General features: G+C 47.0%; 1 protein-coding gene across 2 annotated transcripts in view; it reads right to left on the bottom strand.

The window, feature by feature from the left end:
• Window positions 1-524: 524 nt before the first annotated feature.
• LOC144826290 (tetratricopeptide repeat protein 24-like) overlaps window positions 525-17473 on the bottom strand; it is a 520525-nt gene continuing 503576 nt past the window's right edge. For both annotated transcript variants that reach the window (XM_078684636.1, XM_078684637.1), the window contains one exon: window positions 525-977. In XM_078684636.1, the coding sequence (XP_078540762.1) occupies window positions 863-977 (115 nt within the window). In that variant the 3' untranslated portion in view covers window positions 525-862. The remainder of the gene's footprint in view (window positions 978-17473) is intronic.

Below are 17473 nucleotides of genomic sequence, written 5' to 3'. Positions count from 1 at the left end.
CTTTGCCTAAAATTTCACTATTTTCGTATTATTTACTGGGGTAGAATAATAATTTAAAAAGACACAAACATGCAATCGTTTTTAAAATCTCACATCCCATTGTATCCTTTTCAAAATATTCGACCCCTCTTCCATATCTGTCTTTCATGCTGATTGGGGCTATGCCCTCTCACAAATATAATTATTATCCTGGCGCAAATTTGCTGTCTGCGCTGCATGAAAAAATAATAAATATGGCTCATGGAAACCCAACAAAGCACATTCCCTAGATTTGTTTAACGGACTTAAAATAACATTAACAAACACACTTTTGAGGGTAGAATTTGCAGGACTTACCAAATTGGTTTAGTGTGTGCCATCAATTATGTAATGCCTTGCTTTATGAATATTCTTTGCAAGTATCTGTTTTAATTTAATTTGACCTTTTCTGAAATAATAGACGCAGACTACTAATCTGACAACTGCAAAGATATTAATGAAGTGCATAAGCATCTAGCGATGATGGAATAAAATTGAAATGCACATTTGTTTTGACATGAATTTATTTGAGTTAGGATTTTTCATTGACACCCGGTGATATCGCTACAGCCCATGCAGCGAATGCAAGGGCCTGTGTTATTGCTCTATTTATAATTACCATAACTTTTAATGACTTTAATATAATGAAATGAAATATGGTAGCTTTTAGCAACAACACAACTGAAAATAATCTTTAGTTCAGCATAACTTGTTTGAACTTGAATTTAGGAAATGCAATATGTTTGCTGTCAAAGAATTCGATCAGTCAGCACAAAGTTTATATATAGTGCGAATAAATATGTGCCGTGTTTGTTTACTGTTGCAGAGATAATCCAACTTGGCTTTAGAAAATAGAGCACATTCTTGATTTGATTTTTTTCGGTGATCTGACTAGGTATCCTGGCTTTTCTGCTTCGTGTGTTTCCGGCTGTCCTTCTTTATCACTCTCATCTGAATCACTGGAAAAAGAAAGAACATGACATAATTATGTGCAACACCGACTCACAACTCCACCCAACAAATAAACAGTGGTGTCTGCACCTAGGATTATGGAGGTTAGAGCCCCACCAGAATCATAGGCTGCGCCCCCTAGCACTAAAACTGTCTGGCACCATCATCCCCAAAGTGTAGGTTAACAAACTGCATTTTGTAGTAGTCCTTCTCATGTACTACAACATGCAGTAGACAATTCCATGACCTACGCCTCTCCTGTCTTTGCCATGAGGAGATCTCCGCCATACATAGTTACTGAATGATTAGGGACTATTGAGAAAAATGGGGAATAGTTACTCCTGAATGGCAGGGTTTAGAGAAATTTAAGGAGGGGTTTGAGAGAGACATGTTAGTACCAAATATCCACCTACAAAAGCCTAGGACAATTGCAATTCACAAACTAAATTTCTGAAGATACTACAGCCATAAAGGTGTGAAAACAGGATCGAAAGTACTCCAGCCCAACCTCATAGTAAATCCAGCCCACACATTTAAAATAGCTCCCCAAAGATAATACTGTTAAATTAATTAGACCGCTCATGGGATGGGGAGTTTCATGGTTGGGACTGTTGTTGTGCACCAGAAGGTCTAACATGCTTTTGTGGGTGATTTGAGCGGGGGGATGGGTGGAAGGAGAAATATACACATGTTAATGGCGCACACCATTGTTCGAGTTGAGGAATACAGTTTTTTAACATGGAATATTAGGGGCATGGGGTCATCCTCGAAACGCTACAGCATTTTCAATTACATCAAACATAGGGGGGCCCACGTTGTCCTATTACAGGAGACACACCTCACAGAGCTAGAGGTGACAAGACTTAGACGCAGGTGGAGAGGGCAACTGTTTGCAATCACTTATTCGGCCTTTGCGAGGGGAGTGTTAATATGGATCTGCCTGGGGGTCCCATTTTCCCTTAACCGAAAAGTAAGAGATACAGAGGGAGGTTTATAGTAATCTCTGGTACATTAAATGGGAAGGAGATAACAGTGGGCAGTGTGCATGCACCTAATCGGGAGCAACTCCCCTTTCTTGAACGCTTGTCTGGTAAACTGGCGGGTGTATCCAATGGAAATCTGTTAATAGGAGGAGACTTTAACTGTGTGTATGATGTGGGCTGGGATAGATCGACTCCTCCACTATGGGGTGCTTTAGCCGCTGCCACGGCAAGGGGCCTTCGAGACTGGGCATTGGGGTGGGATCTGTTGGATATCTGGCGGTTACAAAATTCACAGTGCAGGCAATACTCTTATTACTCACATATATATGACTTGCACACAAGACTAGATATGTTTTTCTGTACTGCCACATTGTCCACCACAATGACGGGAACTGAATATCTGGGACGATCGCTTTCAGACCATAGTCCTCTCCTTTTGAGATTTACACCCACTCCTGAGCGGTTCCCCATACCCTTGTGGTGGCTAGACCCAGCGTTATTAGAGGATGATGGTTTTCATCAGCTTCTTTCGGCGGCTTTGGGACATTATTTTAATGAAAATCAGGGGACTGCCAGTTCCCTGCTAATAGAGTGGGAGGCATTTAAAGTGGTGGTTCGTGGACACGGTATGGGACAGAAGGTGGGACTCCGAAGGATGGTGATCCAAGAACTAGATGATTTAGAAGGGAGTATTTTGACACAAGATAGAGAAATTGCAAGAAGGGCCAGTTCGCAGACTAAGCTGGCAGAGGTAAAGAGCCTCTATAAGTCTATTTGGGATAGATTGAGGGCATTGGATATTAAAGCCTATTAGGCAAAACAACATATGTAGGGTGATTCCCCTACCAAAAACTAAAAATACTCATGCTCAACTGACTGACTTCCGACCATTATCCATGTTAAATTTGGAATTTAAGATATTGAGCAAAGCGCGGCAACTAGGCTTTTGCCACATATGAGACACTTGGTTCATGTGGACCAGAACGTTTTTATCCCCACCAGGTCAACGTCAGCCAACCTCCGGAGACTCTATCATGTCTTGTTTCATCCAGCTATAGGAAATTTCCCAAATGCGGTAGTGGTAGCGATAAACTTGGAGAAAGCTTTCGATTCTCTGCGCTGGGATTTTTTAATGGCAGTAATGGGAAAAATGAAAATGGGGGAAGGGTGGCAGAACTAGGTTTGCCTTTTATATGCGACCCACCAAGCCCGAGTCCGTACTGGCCACGCAATATGGGTTCCGTACTTTATCCAAAGAGGCCCTAGGCAGGGGTGCCCCTTGTCGCCATTGATTTTCGCACTGGTGATTGAACCACTGGTGGAACGATTTAGACAGGAAGGGAGTAGATTGCGAATACCTCTTGACGGGACCAACCAAATAATCTCGTTATACGCCGATGATGTGTTGATATATTTGCGAGAGGGTCTTGGTGGGATCCACACCGTGATGCAAATATTTGGGGAATTTGCAAAACTTTCTGGTTTACGTTTGAATCGGCAAAAGACCTGTGTTTTCCCGCTAAACTATGCTCTCCCGTGGGCCCCAGCTTTTCCACCTAGCCTGGAATGGGCATCGATCTCCTTTCAATACTTGGGGATACAGATTTATCACACACAAACTGATTTATTCGATGGTAATTTAGGAGGTGCGTTGAGGACCCTTCGAGCGAACGTGGCAATTTGGCGCACGCTCAAGCTCCCTGTCATGGCCAGAGTAGCGTTATCTAAATTGGTAATGTTACCAAGACTTTTGTATTACTTTGTCAAACTACCGGTTGTGGTGCCGAAACGCTGGTTTAAGACTCTTGACCGGATGCTACGGGATCTGGTGGGGGATGGTGGTCGGAATAGGGTCTCTTTACAGACCCTGAGACACTCGTTTGGGGGCCGCTGAATTTGAGGCATACTATCTGGTGGCCCAACTTCAATGGCTTGCGAGATGGTTGGGGGGTAGAGACCTGTCTACATTCTCGCTCCGGCCTAGCGCCTAACACAAGACCTTGCTTCCTAGGTTGCTTGATCGTCGCCAAAAGATTACACACATGGGGTGCTGCTCTCTGTGGCGATGACTTGTTGGGACAGATGCACAGCGCATTCCAAGGGAACCCTGCTCTATGCACCAAATATACCATTGACAGGTATCCCCCAGGTGGGAAGGGGTCCCCCCTTACTGGCCGACAATTGATGGGTTGGGAGGAGGCGGGAATATAGATACTTGGCGATTGCTATAGCGATGGTGAACAACATCACGAACTCCCACCAGGGCAATTTTTTAATTACCATAAACTCCGAGGAGCGATGTCAGAATTATGAGGCATAGCAGGAAATGAGCCGGATACACATCCAGTACTACAGGCAAGGCTGACTCTGGGATCGGCGGGACATTTGGTAAAATGGTTGTACCTGGCAATAAGGGAGCTAACACCCCAACCCTTGCCTAGACTACCGGAGGGATGGGAGCACACTTTGACCAGACCATTGACTGAGAAGGAATGGGGAAAGGTCTTGAGCAATCCATAAAAGGTATCCTGGAACACAGCTTTTAAGATGGTACAATTTAACATTCTTCATCGAACTTATCTCACCCCACACCGGGTAAATGTGGTATATTGCAGTAAGATCAGACCTGTTATTGGTGCTATATTTAGATGCAGACTTTGACCATAGGATCTGGGCATGTGGACTGCTGGTGGACTTCTTGTGCAGAGTTGTTGATTTACTTAACAGCGTCTTCTCTAGATCCTTGACGTATTCTCCTGAGGTCTTATTGTTGGGTTTATTCCCAAGACCCGGGCCACTAAAACTGGGACATAGGTTTATTGATCTGGCTCTTATCCTGGCCAGGAGACGGATAGCTCTGGGTTTGAAATCAAAGCACACCCCATTGGCAGTGGCTTGGGAGGATGATGTTACATGCTGGGCTAGAGCAGAGGAACTAGCTTTGCTTCGAGACGATAGGATCACGAAAGGACGTAAACCATTGGCAGACCCTTGGGCAGATATGTTGAAGCTATGGGAAGCATGTCATGCACCGGATCAGACTCCGACTTCAACCCCGACTGATTCTGAAGGAAAGAGAGAGATTTGCACCTAGAAGGTTTATTTTGTATGGTTTATCTTTTTCAATGGCATGTATCATTAGCTAAAAATGATTGAGTGTATATTGCAGAGTTAGAAATGTAGACAAAATTGACAAGTACACTAACAGTCAAAGAATAGATGCTCAACGATTCCCCACTGAGTCGGAGTTTATTAACAAGGGAATATTACAATGCTGACTGTCTCCAACAGAAATAACTGTTTTCCGTTCGAATGTCTTTGTATGCGATACTGAGCTTAAGACTAACTTTTGCCTTGCAGGAAGCACCTGGATGATTGTACCAATTGTAATCCACATAGTTTGTAATGTTAGTGCTCCTGCTATACTTCCGTAATGGCAATATTTGTGTGTTAACAATAATTATAAATGCCAATAAAAAGATATATTAATATTTTTTTCATTAATTAGATTATCTATTATTACTTAGTAATTAAATTAGTTTGACACTTAAATAATGTGTATATATTTGTAATGGGTAACTCATTACATATAATCAATTCTTATTTTATTTTAAATGGAATAAAATTAATTTGAAAAAACTTTAAACATTTCAAAAAATCATAAAGCGTTTCTAAATTAATTAAATACATAGCGTTTAAGCGGATTTACTAAATATTAAATTTAAATCTAAATGTTAGTGAAAGTGAGCATTTTTTAAAGTGTTGTGTTTAAAATTATTATTTATACATTAAGAGGTATATTCACAAGAACAAGTGATAACAACCGCAAGAGTAGCGTAACACAACTTTCAACATCGCAGCCCATCGCTGGAAAAAAACCCTGTGCCAACGTGGAATTCACAACAAGGCGATAGCCACCAGATAATGCGGCAAATGTCTGCGTGAAAAGCTACGCCACGCCGCAAAATTGCGGTACGCGGATGCAAAATAACATGCGATGAGGCCTACAGTGGCACAAAAAGTAGCGAAAACCAGCCACAGACCGGCTAATCCCATGCGTCTGGCGGGACAATGCACCATAAAAACCCAGTGGAATTTCCACTAGAAACAAGCCAAAGCATGTAGCAACATGGATGCACCCTGACCCAGCGCAGAGGCCTACTCGAACCCGACAACCCCATAGACCACCAGCAAGGAACAACGGGTCAGGGAAGGCCAAGGAGAAGAGGAAGAGGAAGACTGGGTGCAGACCGCAAGAAAACAAGACCAACGTCACGGAGGTGGCAGAACACTACCAGCAACTGACCCACTAGCAGAGGAATCCAGCACCCCCCAAACAGTCACAATGTACACTGCCATACAGTCTGCATGCAAACTAGCACAATGCGCCAACATATTTGCCATCACAAAGGCAACATGCACCTCCCCTTCACATTGCAGAGGGGCACACAATACCTGCAGCAGAGCACATAACACAACACATCAGTGATGCCGGAGAGGGCCACCACACCGTCGACACCGACGCCCCACAGCAGCCCATGGATATCCCACGCAACCCCCCCAGTACCCGGACAGCCAAGCTACTCAGAGGAGAACACTGAGCCTGCAACAGACCACACAGCAGAAAGCACCCGCAGGCACAGCTGGCTCACAACACTTCACCCACCCACACATGGCACCCCAATGGCATGTGTCAGCATGCCAAAAGGCGGTGGCCCAACAGGTGTGGGTGGGGGCCGAACATACATAGAGGTCTATCACCCTACAGGGCCCACCCATACCACACTACGGAGACCCAAGCTGCCATAGAGACACATGCAGATTCAGATGCACAGCACAGAACCACACCCAGGGGCGTGCAATTAGCAGTCACACACCCATTTTGGCTGTGCGTATGCCGGCCCTGGCCACTCCCCTTACGAATGCTACATGTCCAAGCCCCAACCCGCTGCCTCCGATGACATGTCTGCATCCGTGGTACACGGCACAATGTAAAGTCGTAGGGCCCAGGGACCATATGCATACTACAAGACCACAGGGACACATGTAGATACCATGTTGAACTGGCTGCGGGCACATGTGCCTGGCCCCTTTATTGGCAGGTCCACATGTACAGTGATGTCTGTGCTAGATGTGTGTAGGGTGAGTGAAAGCCAACCCCACGGAATGTCTGGTGTTGGCAACCACTTGGACATTGGACACCAGTGCAACGCAAACAGAAAATACATGAAATACAGTGTCAACTGATGAGCAACATGGGGTGAGCCGGATCAAGTCCAGAGGACAGCTAACATGCAAACAGAAGTGTCCATGAGTCGCAGTGCACTGGGCTGTGGACACTAGAGATGAGAGCGCTCTTGTGCAGAAAAAGTCTTGGATTGTGTCCCATCGATATATTCCTGATGCAGATGCAGTGGGGTGTGTCAGAACTGCATCATCTTCACCACCAACGTCTCAGGGCTGCCACACTGTCTGAGGTGACATACCTGCGCAACCGCTCTACAGCACAAAACACAATCAGCTACGTACAATGACCTGAGGTGTACTGAGTCACTGGCACCTGGGGTGCTGAACAGGGTAACAGGCCGTTGATGGCATCCAAGACAGGCCTGAGCAACCAAGAAGTCTGTCTGGACCACCGCTTCAACTCTGGCAGATGGCGTTTGGAGGGGGTCCTTGCGGTGGTGGCGTGTGCCTCCTGCGGTGATGCGTCGTCTGAGCCGGTCTGGACTCGCTTTTGTGTGTGAGCCCTGGTGGGACGCATTTGGGCCTGGAGGCAGCGTACAGCACAAGGCAACAGAGTCATGGCGTTGATGAACCCATGACCCAAGCCTCAGGGGCCAGCCTATGGCTCCGGAGAATGGGTCCCGGACTTGACCAGCACAGAGTTAGTGGCCCCGGATGCACTGTGGCCGGCACAGCCACCCATCCACGGGACGGTGACTTGAAGTGCAGTCAGATGGGCCATGCGATCTGAGCTGGTAACCATCAGTGCCTGAGGTGTATGTTTCGGAGTGTTCCCTGGGTCAGTGGAAGGTGTCCTTAAGGGCAAGACGCCAAAAGGTTTGATTTTATCAGGAAGCAGAAAATGGAGGAGTGAAAAGTGACAGCCCGTTGCTACTACCAAGTCTGTATAAGCTACAGGAGGGTGAAAACTGCCCCTTAGTCCATAGGCTCTGATGCCACCACTGTCGGGGAACAGACTTAGTGGCACCGTGGCTGACTGGGGATGCAGACTTCGATGATGCCGGTACACTGATTTGGACTCCGCCATTGCTGAATCATGACTCTGTGACTTACTGGACCGCAGTGTAGGCCAGAGGCAGTGGTCAGCAGTGGCCCACAGCCACTTGTCTTTGGCTCGCGATGCACAGCGCTAGTGACACCAGGGCAGATGTTGGTAGTGTACGAACACCTCCGTAACGATGATCCTTTTCTCTCCGCCAAGTTGCAAGGCGACATCCTCTTAGGCATCTCCTTGTTTGCAATGATATGTAATCTGCCTTTGCATAATCACTGTTCAGTTCCAAATCTGTGGCCTACTCGAGCACAGCCTAGGCCAAGAGCAGTGTAGGCCGGAGACAGCGGACAGCACTGGCCATTCACCGAGTGTCACCGGCATAGGTTGGTGGCCCCACCAGCCTGCACAGTTCAGGTTAAGTGGCAAAACGTGTTTGGTCACCTCCTTGACTGTGACCTGGCTTTCGTCTGGACTGAGCCGCATCTTTCTCTTAATCCTCTCCGTGCGTCCACAGGTGTGGACTCAGCCATTCATGATTCGCAACTAGGTGCTGGATGTGAGACCTACTGGTCCGCAAGGTTGTCCTGGTCCCTCATCCACGGTTCACCGGATGGCGTTGGACAGGGTTTGTGGCAGCACGGCTCGCCGGATGTCGTTGGACAGGGTTTGTAGCTGCACGGCTTGCTGGATGGCGTTGGACAGGGTTTGTGGCAGCATGGCTCACCGGATGGCGTTAGACAGTGTTTGTGGCAAGATGTATCGCAAGATTCAGGGGGGTCAGTGGCAGTGATCCTCCTGGACCTGAGTGCAGCCTTTGACACGGTGAACCACCGTGTCTTGCTTCACCGGCTGGCCAGGGCGGGACTCGGGGGCACCGCGTTGGCATGGATAGAGTCATTTCTGTCGGGCCACTCCTTACAGGTCTGGGATGGCAATTCCCGCTCTAATTCCCTGCCTCTGACTAGTGGGGTGCCCCAGGGGTCCTCACTCAGTCCCACCCTATTTAATGCCTATATGGCCCCTTTAGAGGACATAGTTGCCCCCTTCGGTATCAAGATTGTGAGCTATGCGGACGACACGCAACTGGTCGTCTCGCTCTCACACCTTGACCACTGCCCAGACAACCTCCTGCACTGCCTCCAGGAAATCCACCTTTGGATGTGCGAGTCCTCACTCAAACTCAACGGGTCTAAAACTGAAGTCATGCTGATGGGCAAGAAATGGTCAGCAATTCCACCTTCTGTTTGACCCGTTGCTATGGGTGAAGTGCCCGCCCCGAAGAAGGAAATCAAGAGTCTGGGGGTCTGGCTCGAACCAGACCTGTCTATGAAAACCCAGGCAACAAAAACAGCGGGAACCTGCTTCGGACTCATGCGATCAGTCCGTAAGATCCTTCCGCTGCTTCTTCCCCCATCTAGGAAACTCCTGGTTCAAGGACTGATCCTTGCACGATTGGACTACTGCAATGCGGTCTACTTAGGAGCCCCCGTAAATACTCTGACCAAGCTACAACGTACCCAAAATGCGGCTGCCCGACTGCTGATGAGCCTTCCCTCTAGAGCCTCTGCCAGACCAGCGCTTAAGACTCTCCACTGGCTGCCAGTGCGAGAGAGGATCGAGTTTAAGGCAATGTGCATCGCCCACAAACTCCTTAAGGCTCAAGGCCCCTCCATTCTTAGAAACATGGTCACCCCGTACAAAGCCTCAAGACCCCTGCGCTCGGACACTGAGCATCTGGCTAATGTCCCCAAATTCAGGAGGGTACGCAGTGGAGGGCGGCGTTTCTCAGTAAAAGCATCCTCACGCTGGAACTCGCTCCCCCGCTGTTTGCGGTTGGAACCCTGCTACTTCCGCTTCCGCAAACAGCTTAAAACCCTTCTCTTTCCAAAATAAGCCCACTTCCCCCTTTGGCCATCTCAAGTTCTCACAGCGCGGGGATGCCTCCGGGTCACCAGGCGCTCTACAAATCGTTATATAAATAAATAAATAATACATAAATAATAATGCTCATATGGAACTATGCCTCACTGATCGGAGGGAGTTTGGTGCTGTGGCCGCTGTCCCAGATTTGGGGTCACTCACATTCCGGAGCCAGGACACAGTCTCACATATGGGGCACACTGGGCCGCAGAGGTCACTGGTAGAATATGTTAACAAGAAAGGAGTAATGTGGGCCAACGTCGGGGAGACAGCGGTGGTCTAAAAAGCTGGTCAGGTCGCGGGCCACGGGCTTGGAGCCTATACTGGCACATGGTGGGCCCTCCATGAAACACGCCGGTGTCGGTTGCTGATCAGTGTGGCCTGGCTGCGTAGGGTCGGCCCTGGCGGGTTTGGGGTCCAGCGGGCCGGGGTATGGCAGGCGCACAGGATCTCAGGCAACTCCGCTAACGAGAACGGCGTCGGCCTCATGGCGGGGTGGGAGGCGCTGCCCTGGCAGAGACGTTGGGCTTTCCAGAAGAGGACAACGGCCAGGGCTACTTGCTTTTTATTCACACCCCTATGCTGGCCGGGGGTATGCCAGCCCATTCCACTCTGCTCACGCTTTCGGGTGGTGTGTAACAGGCAACATTTCTGCAAGGACCCCCCTGGCTGGGGTGACATGGTTGCATCCACTGTCCACTACACTGCATTCACCAGAGGTGTATGTCGCCTTGGATATGAGTGTGTTCTGGATACTGCTGTTTGTTCAGCACTTCGCCGCCACTCTTGGCATTGTGTACTTTCCCAATCATGGTTCTACTGCATCCTTCACATATGCCTGGTTACCTCCTCTTCCAACATTTGTCTATTGTGTGGCTGAGGTGCCATGCAGTAGATTGGTCATGTCCACGCTTGCCCAGGTTACCATTGTGAGTTGTTCTATTGTGTCTGGTGATTGGGCATGTTGTTGTGCATCTTGGTTGTGGACTCGTGACGTGTGCATTGCCAGAGTTGTGTATTGCATGGTTGTGGATTTGAGGTGAGTGGGGTGTTAATTGGGAAGTTGCGAAGGGGCTGCGCATTTCCAATTTGTGCCATCCTGGGAAGGCTGGTTGCTGTTGCATTGTCAGAGAGAGAAGGGATTACCCACACTGGCTGTCTATTTGGAGGCGACATAGGTGAAGGTCCCACGGTGTTCGGATGTTGCCTTCACATTGATGTGTGATGTGTGCTTCCTGTTGCGCCGATCGTATGCTGTGTTACCAGGGGACACAGGTGGGACATGCGTGCAGTGGATTGCCCCCTATGCATGCATGCATCCGGCTATGGCGTATGGTCCTTGCTAGGTCTCCAGCGGTTCTTGCGCATTGTGTTGGCCATATGGGGACTGGGGTGCCAGGGTGATGGTGATGTCCAAGACAGCCGTGGGGGTCTTGGATGTGGCTGGTTGTGAGACTCCGCTGACTCTGGTAGGTGTTGGTTGGGGTGGGCCAGGGGTCAACAGGTGGTGCACAGCCAGCAGCTTGGTGTGGGGTGGGATGTTGGTTGCCTGCTGTGTTGGTGCCATAGGCCTGTTAGGCGATGATGGCCAGGATGTGTAGAATGGTTGTCTCTTTCAGCCTGTAGTGGACAGTGACATTGTCAGATGTTGGGCCTGTGAGGCAGGTGCGTTTCCTGGGGGCCGCTGTCTTTGTCTGCGCTGCCTCTGTGGTGATCCGGGGGGAAGCAGGGGTGCCTGGTGGGTGTTATAGCCCTCTTGGGTTTCCGTGCTGCATGATGAGTGGCTCCATGGCATCTGTTGCACTTTGGATGATGCCCTGGGCGGGGCTCCCTATTGTGGTGCAGGCTGCCGCCCAATTTTACACCAGGTCAGAGCAGGTGTAAAATTCCTGCTGCTAACGCGCCTTATCACGTGTTTTGTGTTTCTATTGCCGATCTGTCTGGTAGTTGTGAATGTTGAGGTGTGGTGTTGTCGCGGCTTTGTGCACAGGAACGCCTACTCTGCATCTCATTAGCGATAGTTGCAGGGGTCTTCTGTGGCGATGTTTTTTGCAGCTGCTATCGCGGGAAAAGTGGTGCTGTGGGCTGTTAGCACCTGCTTGGGAATCACGACTTTGGCTGTGATAAAGTGCAGTTAATTCGGCGATGGCTCCTTGTGAATACGCCCCTCAATGTTTATATTGGATCATTCACTAGACATTTAATTAGATGAGTTATTGTGCTGGAAATTTTTATTGCGTTATTTCAAAGTTAATATTGAATATTTCAAATGAATTACCTTTATATTATATATTAAATTATTTGTATTTTTATTTTAATACATTTTTCATTGCGAGATCTCCACCCCAGTGGTGATTGTCTCTACCAACAAGGGAATAGTTACTAGCAGTAACGTTACACTTGTAAATTGTGTTCCCTGAAGCTGCTGTGCAGTCACACAGCGTGTATTCTTTGTTCCTAAAACATGGGTACAATTGGCTACATCAAATTGGCCTATTTATTGTTTTAGTAAGACCAGTGCCGGGGCACCAGATGTGCATCACTAGAGTGAAAGGTAAACGTCTCACTGGACAAACCTGCCCTCTTGCATACTATTGTTGCCCAAACGAAAGCACCTTAAGCACTGTAAGAACACATGTTAAAGGAAACTTGTAGAAAAACCTTCGTTTATGTATGAACTAAATCATTTCTAAGTGCACCTGAGTGCTTAATGAATAAATGTGCCTCATGCTAAATATTAAGACTAGAACGTACCTACAGCAAATCGCTACAAAAGCCTTAGTAAGAGTGGTCTCCTGATTCCAAGGGGCCGGCCCCTGCAGAATTATTAGCTCTGTGGGAACATAGCAGATCTCCTTAGTTTCACACGCTGAGATGAAAACAGTCAAAAGCTTGGTGTGAAAGAAGGGGGGAAAAGGATTTATCAAGGAACTCAGGGCCCCAGGAATCAACGAAAAAACCGGTCGCAAACGGGCAGATTCTGAGAATCTGCCTCTTTGCGACCAGTATTTTTGCATTTGGGAGGCATCATCACAAATGCAAAAAATCGTAATTTAAGAAATCGCAAAATTAGCTATTACCTAAATTGCGATTGCATTGCGATTCCTTAAATTTAGGACAATGGGATTGAACAGAAAAACAAAGGGAATCACAAAGGCATAGCTGGGGATTTCCTTTCTCACATTGTTTTATTAAAGATACCGTTTTGGGAAGGTGGATTTAAACTGAGATCCTTTCTAGATTTCATGTCTGTGCTCCCAATTCAGGCAAACCCTCTTGTCAGAAGAGTGCGGGTTTGCAGCAGGCAATCTTCATTTTCATTGGGCAGGGCCTCGATGTAATATAGAAGGTCTGAAAAAATGGCCAGGAGTTCTGACGCCTCGAAAGCCCTTAGAGCAAGGATAGTGTGCAGGAAAGAAAATAGGAACTGTGGTAAAAGTGGGATTTGAAGTGTTTAAGAACATCCCTTTGCTTCATAATATCTAAATTGATTTGAAAATTGCTATAACATCATTCCCTTCATGGTCTGCTTGCAGTACCTGATGCACTGAATTGATGAATATATACACACCTGTTCTGTGCTCTATGGGGCTTATTTTCAAGCCCCTTGCACCACCGGTCTATCACTTTTAAAATGGGGAAAAGTGGAATACTGCGGCTTAAAGGGCTTGTAAATAAGCCCCCATGAGTTTAAGTCTAAATATAATATCAGGTGTAAACAGCTTATGCCAGATATAGGGGGACAGACAAGTAGTATGAAATTGCGGTACTCCATTTTTTTCTTTAATATATTACTCCAGATATAGTCTGGACGGATTTGCGCAGGCCAAAAAACGTAGAGGGAATTTTTGAAGTAACTGGATGCGATACACCAGTGGCGGCTGGTGTTTTTCACAAAGTGATGGGGCAGAAATCTTTGACTTGAATGTAAAGTGAAAGTGAGGTTGAACTGAAATATGGGGAGGCGGAAGTGTGTGAGAATATTTGTGAAATGGTAAATTTTCAGCATATATTTAAAGAAAATTTGCTACATTTTGAAAAAAGGGGGTGCAAAGGTACACCACTCTACCTGCACTCAAACAGACACATCACCCACCCTTCACTCATGCTGTACTCACAGATGCACACTATTAAGCTCACCCTATATTCACACAAGCACACCACTCAACCTGCAGTCACACAGGCACTGTGGTTCTGAAAATCTGGATTCATATAATTATACTGGACTCGAGAAATAAAACTTCGTCGAAATATGACGAATTTGGTATCGAAAGACCGAGAATGACGAGTACATCATGTACATGTATTTTCGGCGTGTTCGAGTGACGATTTCACCTTGAAATCGTCATTTACATTCTGAACCCTTGGCTCCCATTTATGTGTTGCCCTTTACATAGGCCTTAATCCAGTTGAATTTGATTCCACAAGGACACATACTCCTTAATCGACTTCTCCCTGACCTCAGTACAAGTTAGAACCATTGCCCCAGGCCGAACTCGTTAGGTCAGTTCCCTCCCAGTGGCCGAGCAAGATAGCATCTAGGCTCAACCAGCCATAAAACCATTTCAGCGTGCACACCTGCCATATCTCGCTCACATCTTTCTCCACTCCTTTGCTTCACTTACTTTATGGTGGGGAGGTGCCCGTTTTTATTAGGGGTCCAGTGATATCTGATGAAATGTTGGGCTTTGCCAAATGATTTGTTGTAGGCAGCACAAAGTGAAATATGGACATGTCATCATGACTCTGCTTTTTCTTTGAACCAGAATATGTTAACTATTTACTTTACAACCAAGAATGTTTTGCCTAGGGCCTAAAACTGTGTATAAGAAGAGAAGCCTGACTTCATGAAAGTGTGCAGTCTCCTGAGAACATACCCGTATTGTACTTCTAGGACACCTGTTACCTTGGTTGCAGCCAATAAACTAATCTTTGACTTCACCTGGAAGACTCTGAAGTTTCTGTAGGTCTGGATCAGGAGAACCCGAGGTCTCTGGGTGTTGATTCGCTGGCACCGCTGGGTTACCGGTTCTGTGCCGGTTCTTAAAAACCCAGTACCTCAGTTGGCGCCCAACGTGGGGCGATTCCAGTGGTACCAGTCAGCCAGAAGATCGTGAGGAGCTTCGTGTGGAAATTCCGGAGGACGGCCAACCACCTCATCGACCCCTGCATGTCGACGTGGTCCGAAGGTCTTTGCTGCGAGGTTCCCCGTTTCCCGACGGCTACAAGGACTGCTGCCCTGGCTATCGCCCTGATTTGGACCCTTGAAGTTTTTGGTAGAGTGAAACACTGAGACGAGTCTTCTGGTGACGTCATCGAGATAATTTCAGTTAAGTATAAGTGGAGCGTCTCCCAGTCCTTAGTTGGACTTACTTTGTGGTATCTTTGGGATACAAAAGGTTTTGTATTGGTACTTGCAAGCACCATAACCGAAGGACTCGTGTATTCACGAGAAATATCGTAATCGATAATCCTTTGAAGTTTGGAACTAGACTAGAGAGCGAGGATGCCTAGTCTTAGACTTGGGAATTTATTTTGTCTTGGTGGTAGTAATAGGGACTCCCGATTGGAGGACTCATGTCCGGTTCCTCCAGTTGGAACTCCGACTTACGAGCTATACGTAAAACATGGGGTAGGCCCCATCACCTACAACGAAGTATGGATTAAATACACCAGGAAAGATGGTGTTCTAAAATGGCCCCAATATGGTAGCTTTGATTCTGAAATCTTAGACAACCTTGAAGTTAAACTCTTCAAAAAGAAAGCCCGGCTGGCAATGTTTGACTCCTTCCGCTTATGGCGTAAAGAAGCCAAACAAAAAGAAATTAAATTAGCTAAAAAAAAATGAGAGAAGGGGGACTTTCAGTAATGCAAGCTGCTGTGCAGTTTAAAGATAATGAGGAAGAGCAGATGAATGAGCAGTTGCACAGGCAACGTAAAATGGCAATAGATAAGTGTTATCCAGTTTTGCCGTCTCTTCAGCAAGAGGCAGCAAAAGAGCGTGGAAAAGACCCATTAATGTCACATTTGCTAAATTCACCACCCCCCTATGCGCAGAATGCCACAGCACCCCCGCAACCTTTAGTTGCACAAGCTGCGCCTCCTGCTCCTCAAAAGCACCCACCAGCTGTTCTTCAGCTGGCTCCTACTTCTTCGGTGCAGCCTCCTCCAGGCCCACCGACCACTTCTGTTTCACCTGTGTTTTCTACGATTTTGCCTACTGTACTTTTTACGTCTCCTAATGCTCCCTCTACGATTCTGCCTAGTGCCCCCTCTATTTTCCCTGATACCTCTTCTGCTATCTCTACCCCTGCCTTATCTCACCCCGTTTTTCCATCTGTTTGTCCTTCAGTTTCACCTTCCATTCGGCAGAAAATGGCCAGCACTGTTACTAATCTTCTTTTACCTCTTTTCGGGTCGCCTGCTACGACCCCTACCATAGGAAGAAGACAGTTGCGAAGTCAACTGCCTGATTATCAAGAGAGAGATTCCCAGAATAGTTTAGCTCGGAAATGGGTCATGGACACTGCAAAATATGATGTACAGTCAGTCATGGAAGTCTTCCATCAATGGGAAGCAGCGACACAGAGATATGTTTTCGAACAGATGTGTGTTTTTCTTGGCGAGGATTTAGAAGACAATGATCAAGAATGCATCCCACAAGAAATGTGTCGTGTACGGTTTAAGTTTGGAGAGGGTATGATTGTAGGTACAGATGTGGAAAAAGCAGTTGAAATGTTGTTATCATATCGGAGTAAGGGAAAGAGTTCAGGGTCACCATCTGAATCTAATACATCCAGTAGGAAAAAGGCGCGACAATACCCTATGAGAGAAGTTCCGCCACAATGGAGAGAGGGTGACACAACCGCTAACCCACCTATTCTGCCACACTTCCACCGTGTATGGGTACATGTCCCATGGAAGCGAGCTGAAGTTTTAGCACTCAAACAAACGTTACCAGATCCACGTAAAAATCCTGCAGGGTACTATAAAGAATTGTCACAAACTGCTGGGTCATGTATAATGAATTTAGCCGATATCGATATGCTATTTGGGAATGTTGTTCCACAGCCTTTATGGGGAAAAATTCGTCATGTAGATCATGACCAGGAATTGGGTGACACGTGGGCTAATATTACTGCTGCAGATGCCCGCCAAGTTGGTGGTGCCAAGCCTGAGCCTTTGATAGCAGAACTCCCTGGTAGAATAGTAGATTACATGAAAACGATAATGCCTGCAATACGCGTAAATTGGGATAAGTTGTCTGCATGCAAGCAAAAGAAAGAAGAAACTGTTTCAGATTTCTTCACCAGATTTGAAGAAACATTCATTGACCACAGCGGTCAAGATATGACCACAG

The sequence above is a fragment of the Lissotriton helveticus genome, chromosome 3_2 (genome assembly GCF_964261635.1).
Source record: "Lissotriton helveticus chromosome 3_2, aLisHel1.1, whole genome shotgun sequence".
Classification (NCBI taxonomy): domain Eukaryota; kingdom Metazoa; phylum Chordata; class Amphibia; order Caudata; family Salamandridae; genus Lissotriton; species Lissotriton helveticus.
This window is presented reverse-complemented; position numbering and strand designations above follow the sequence as displayed.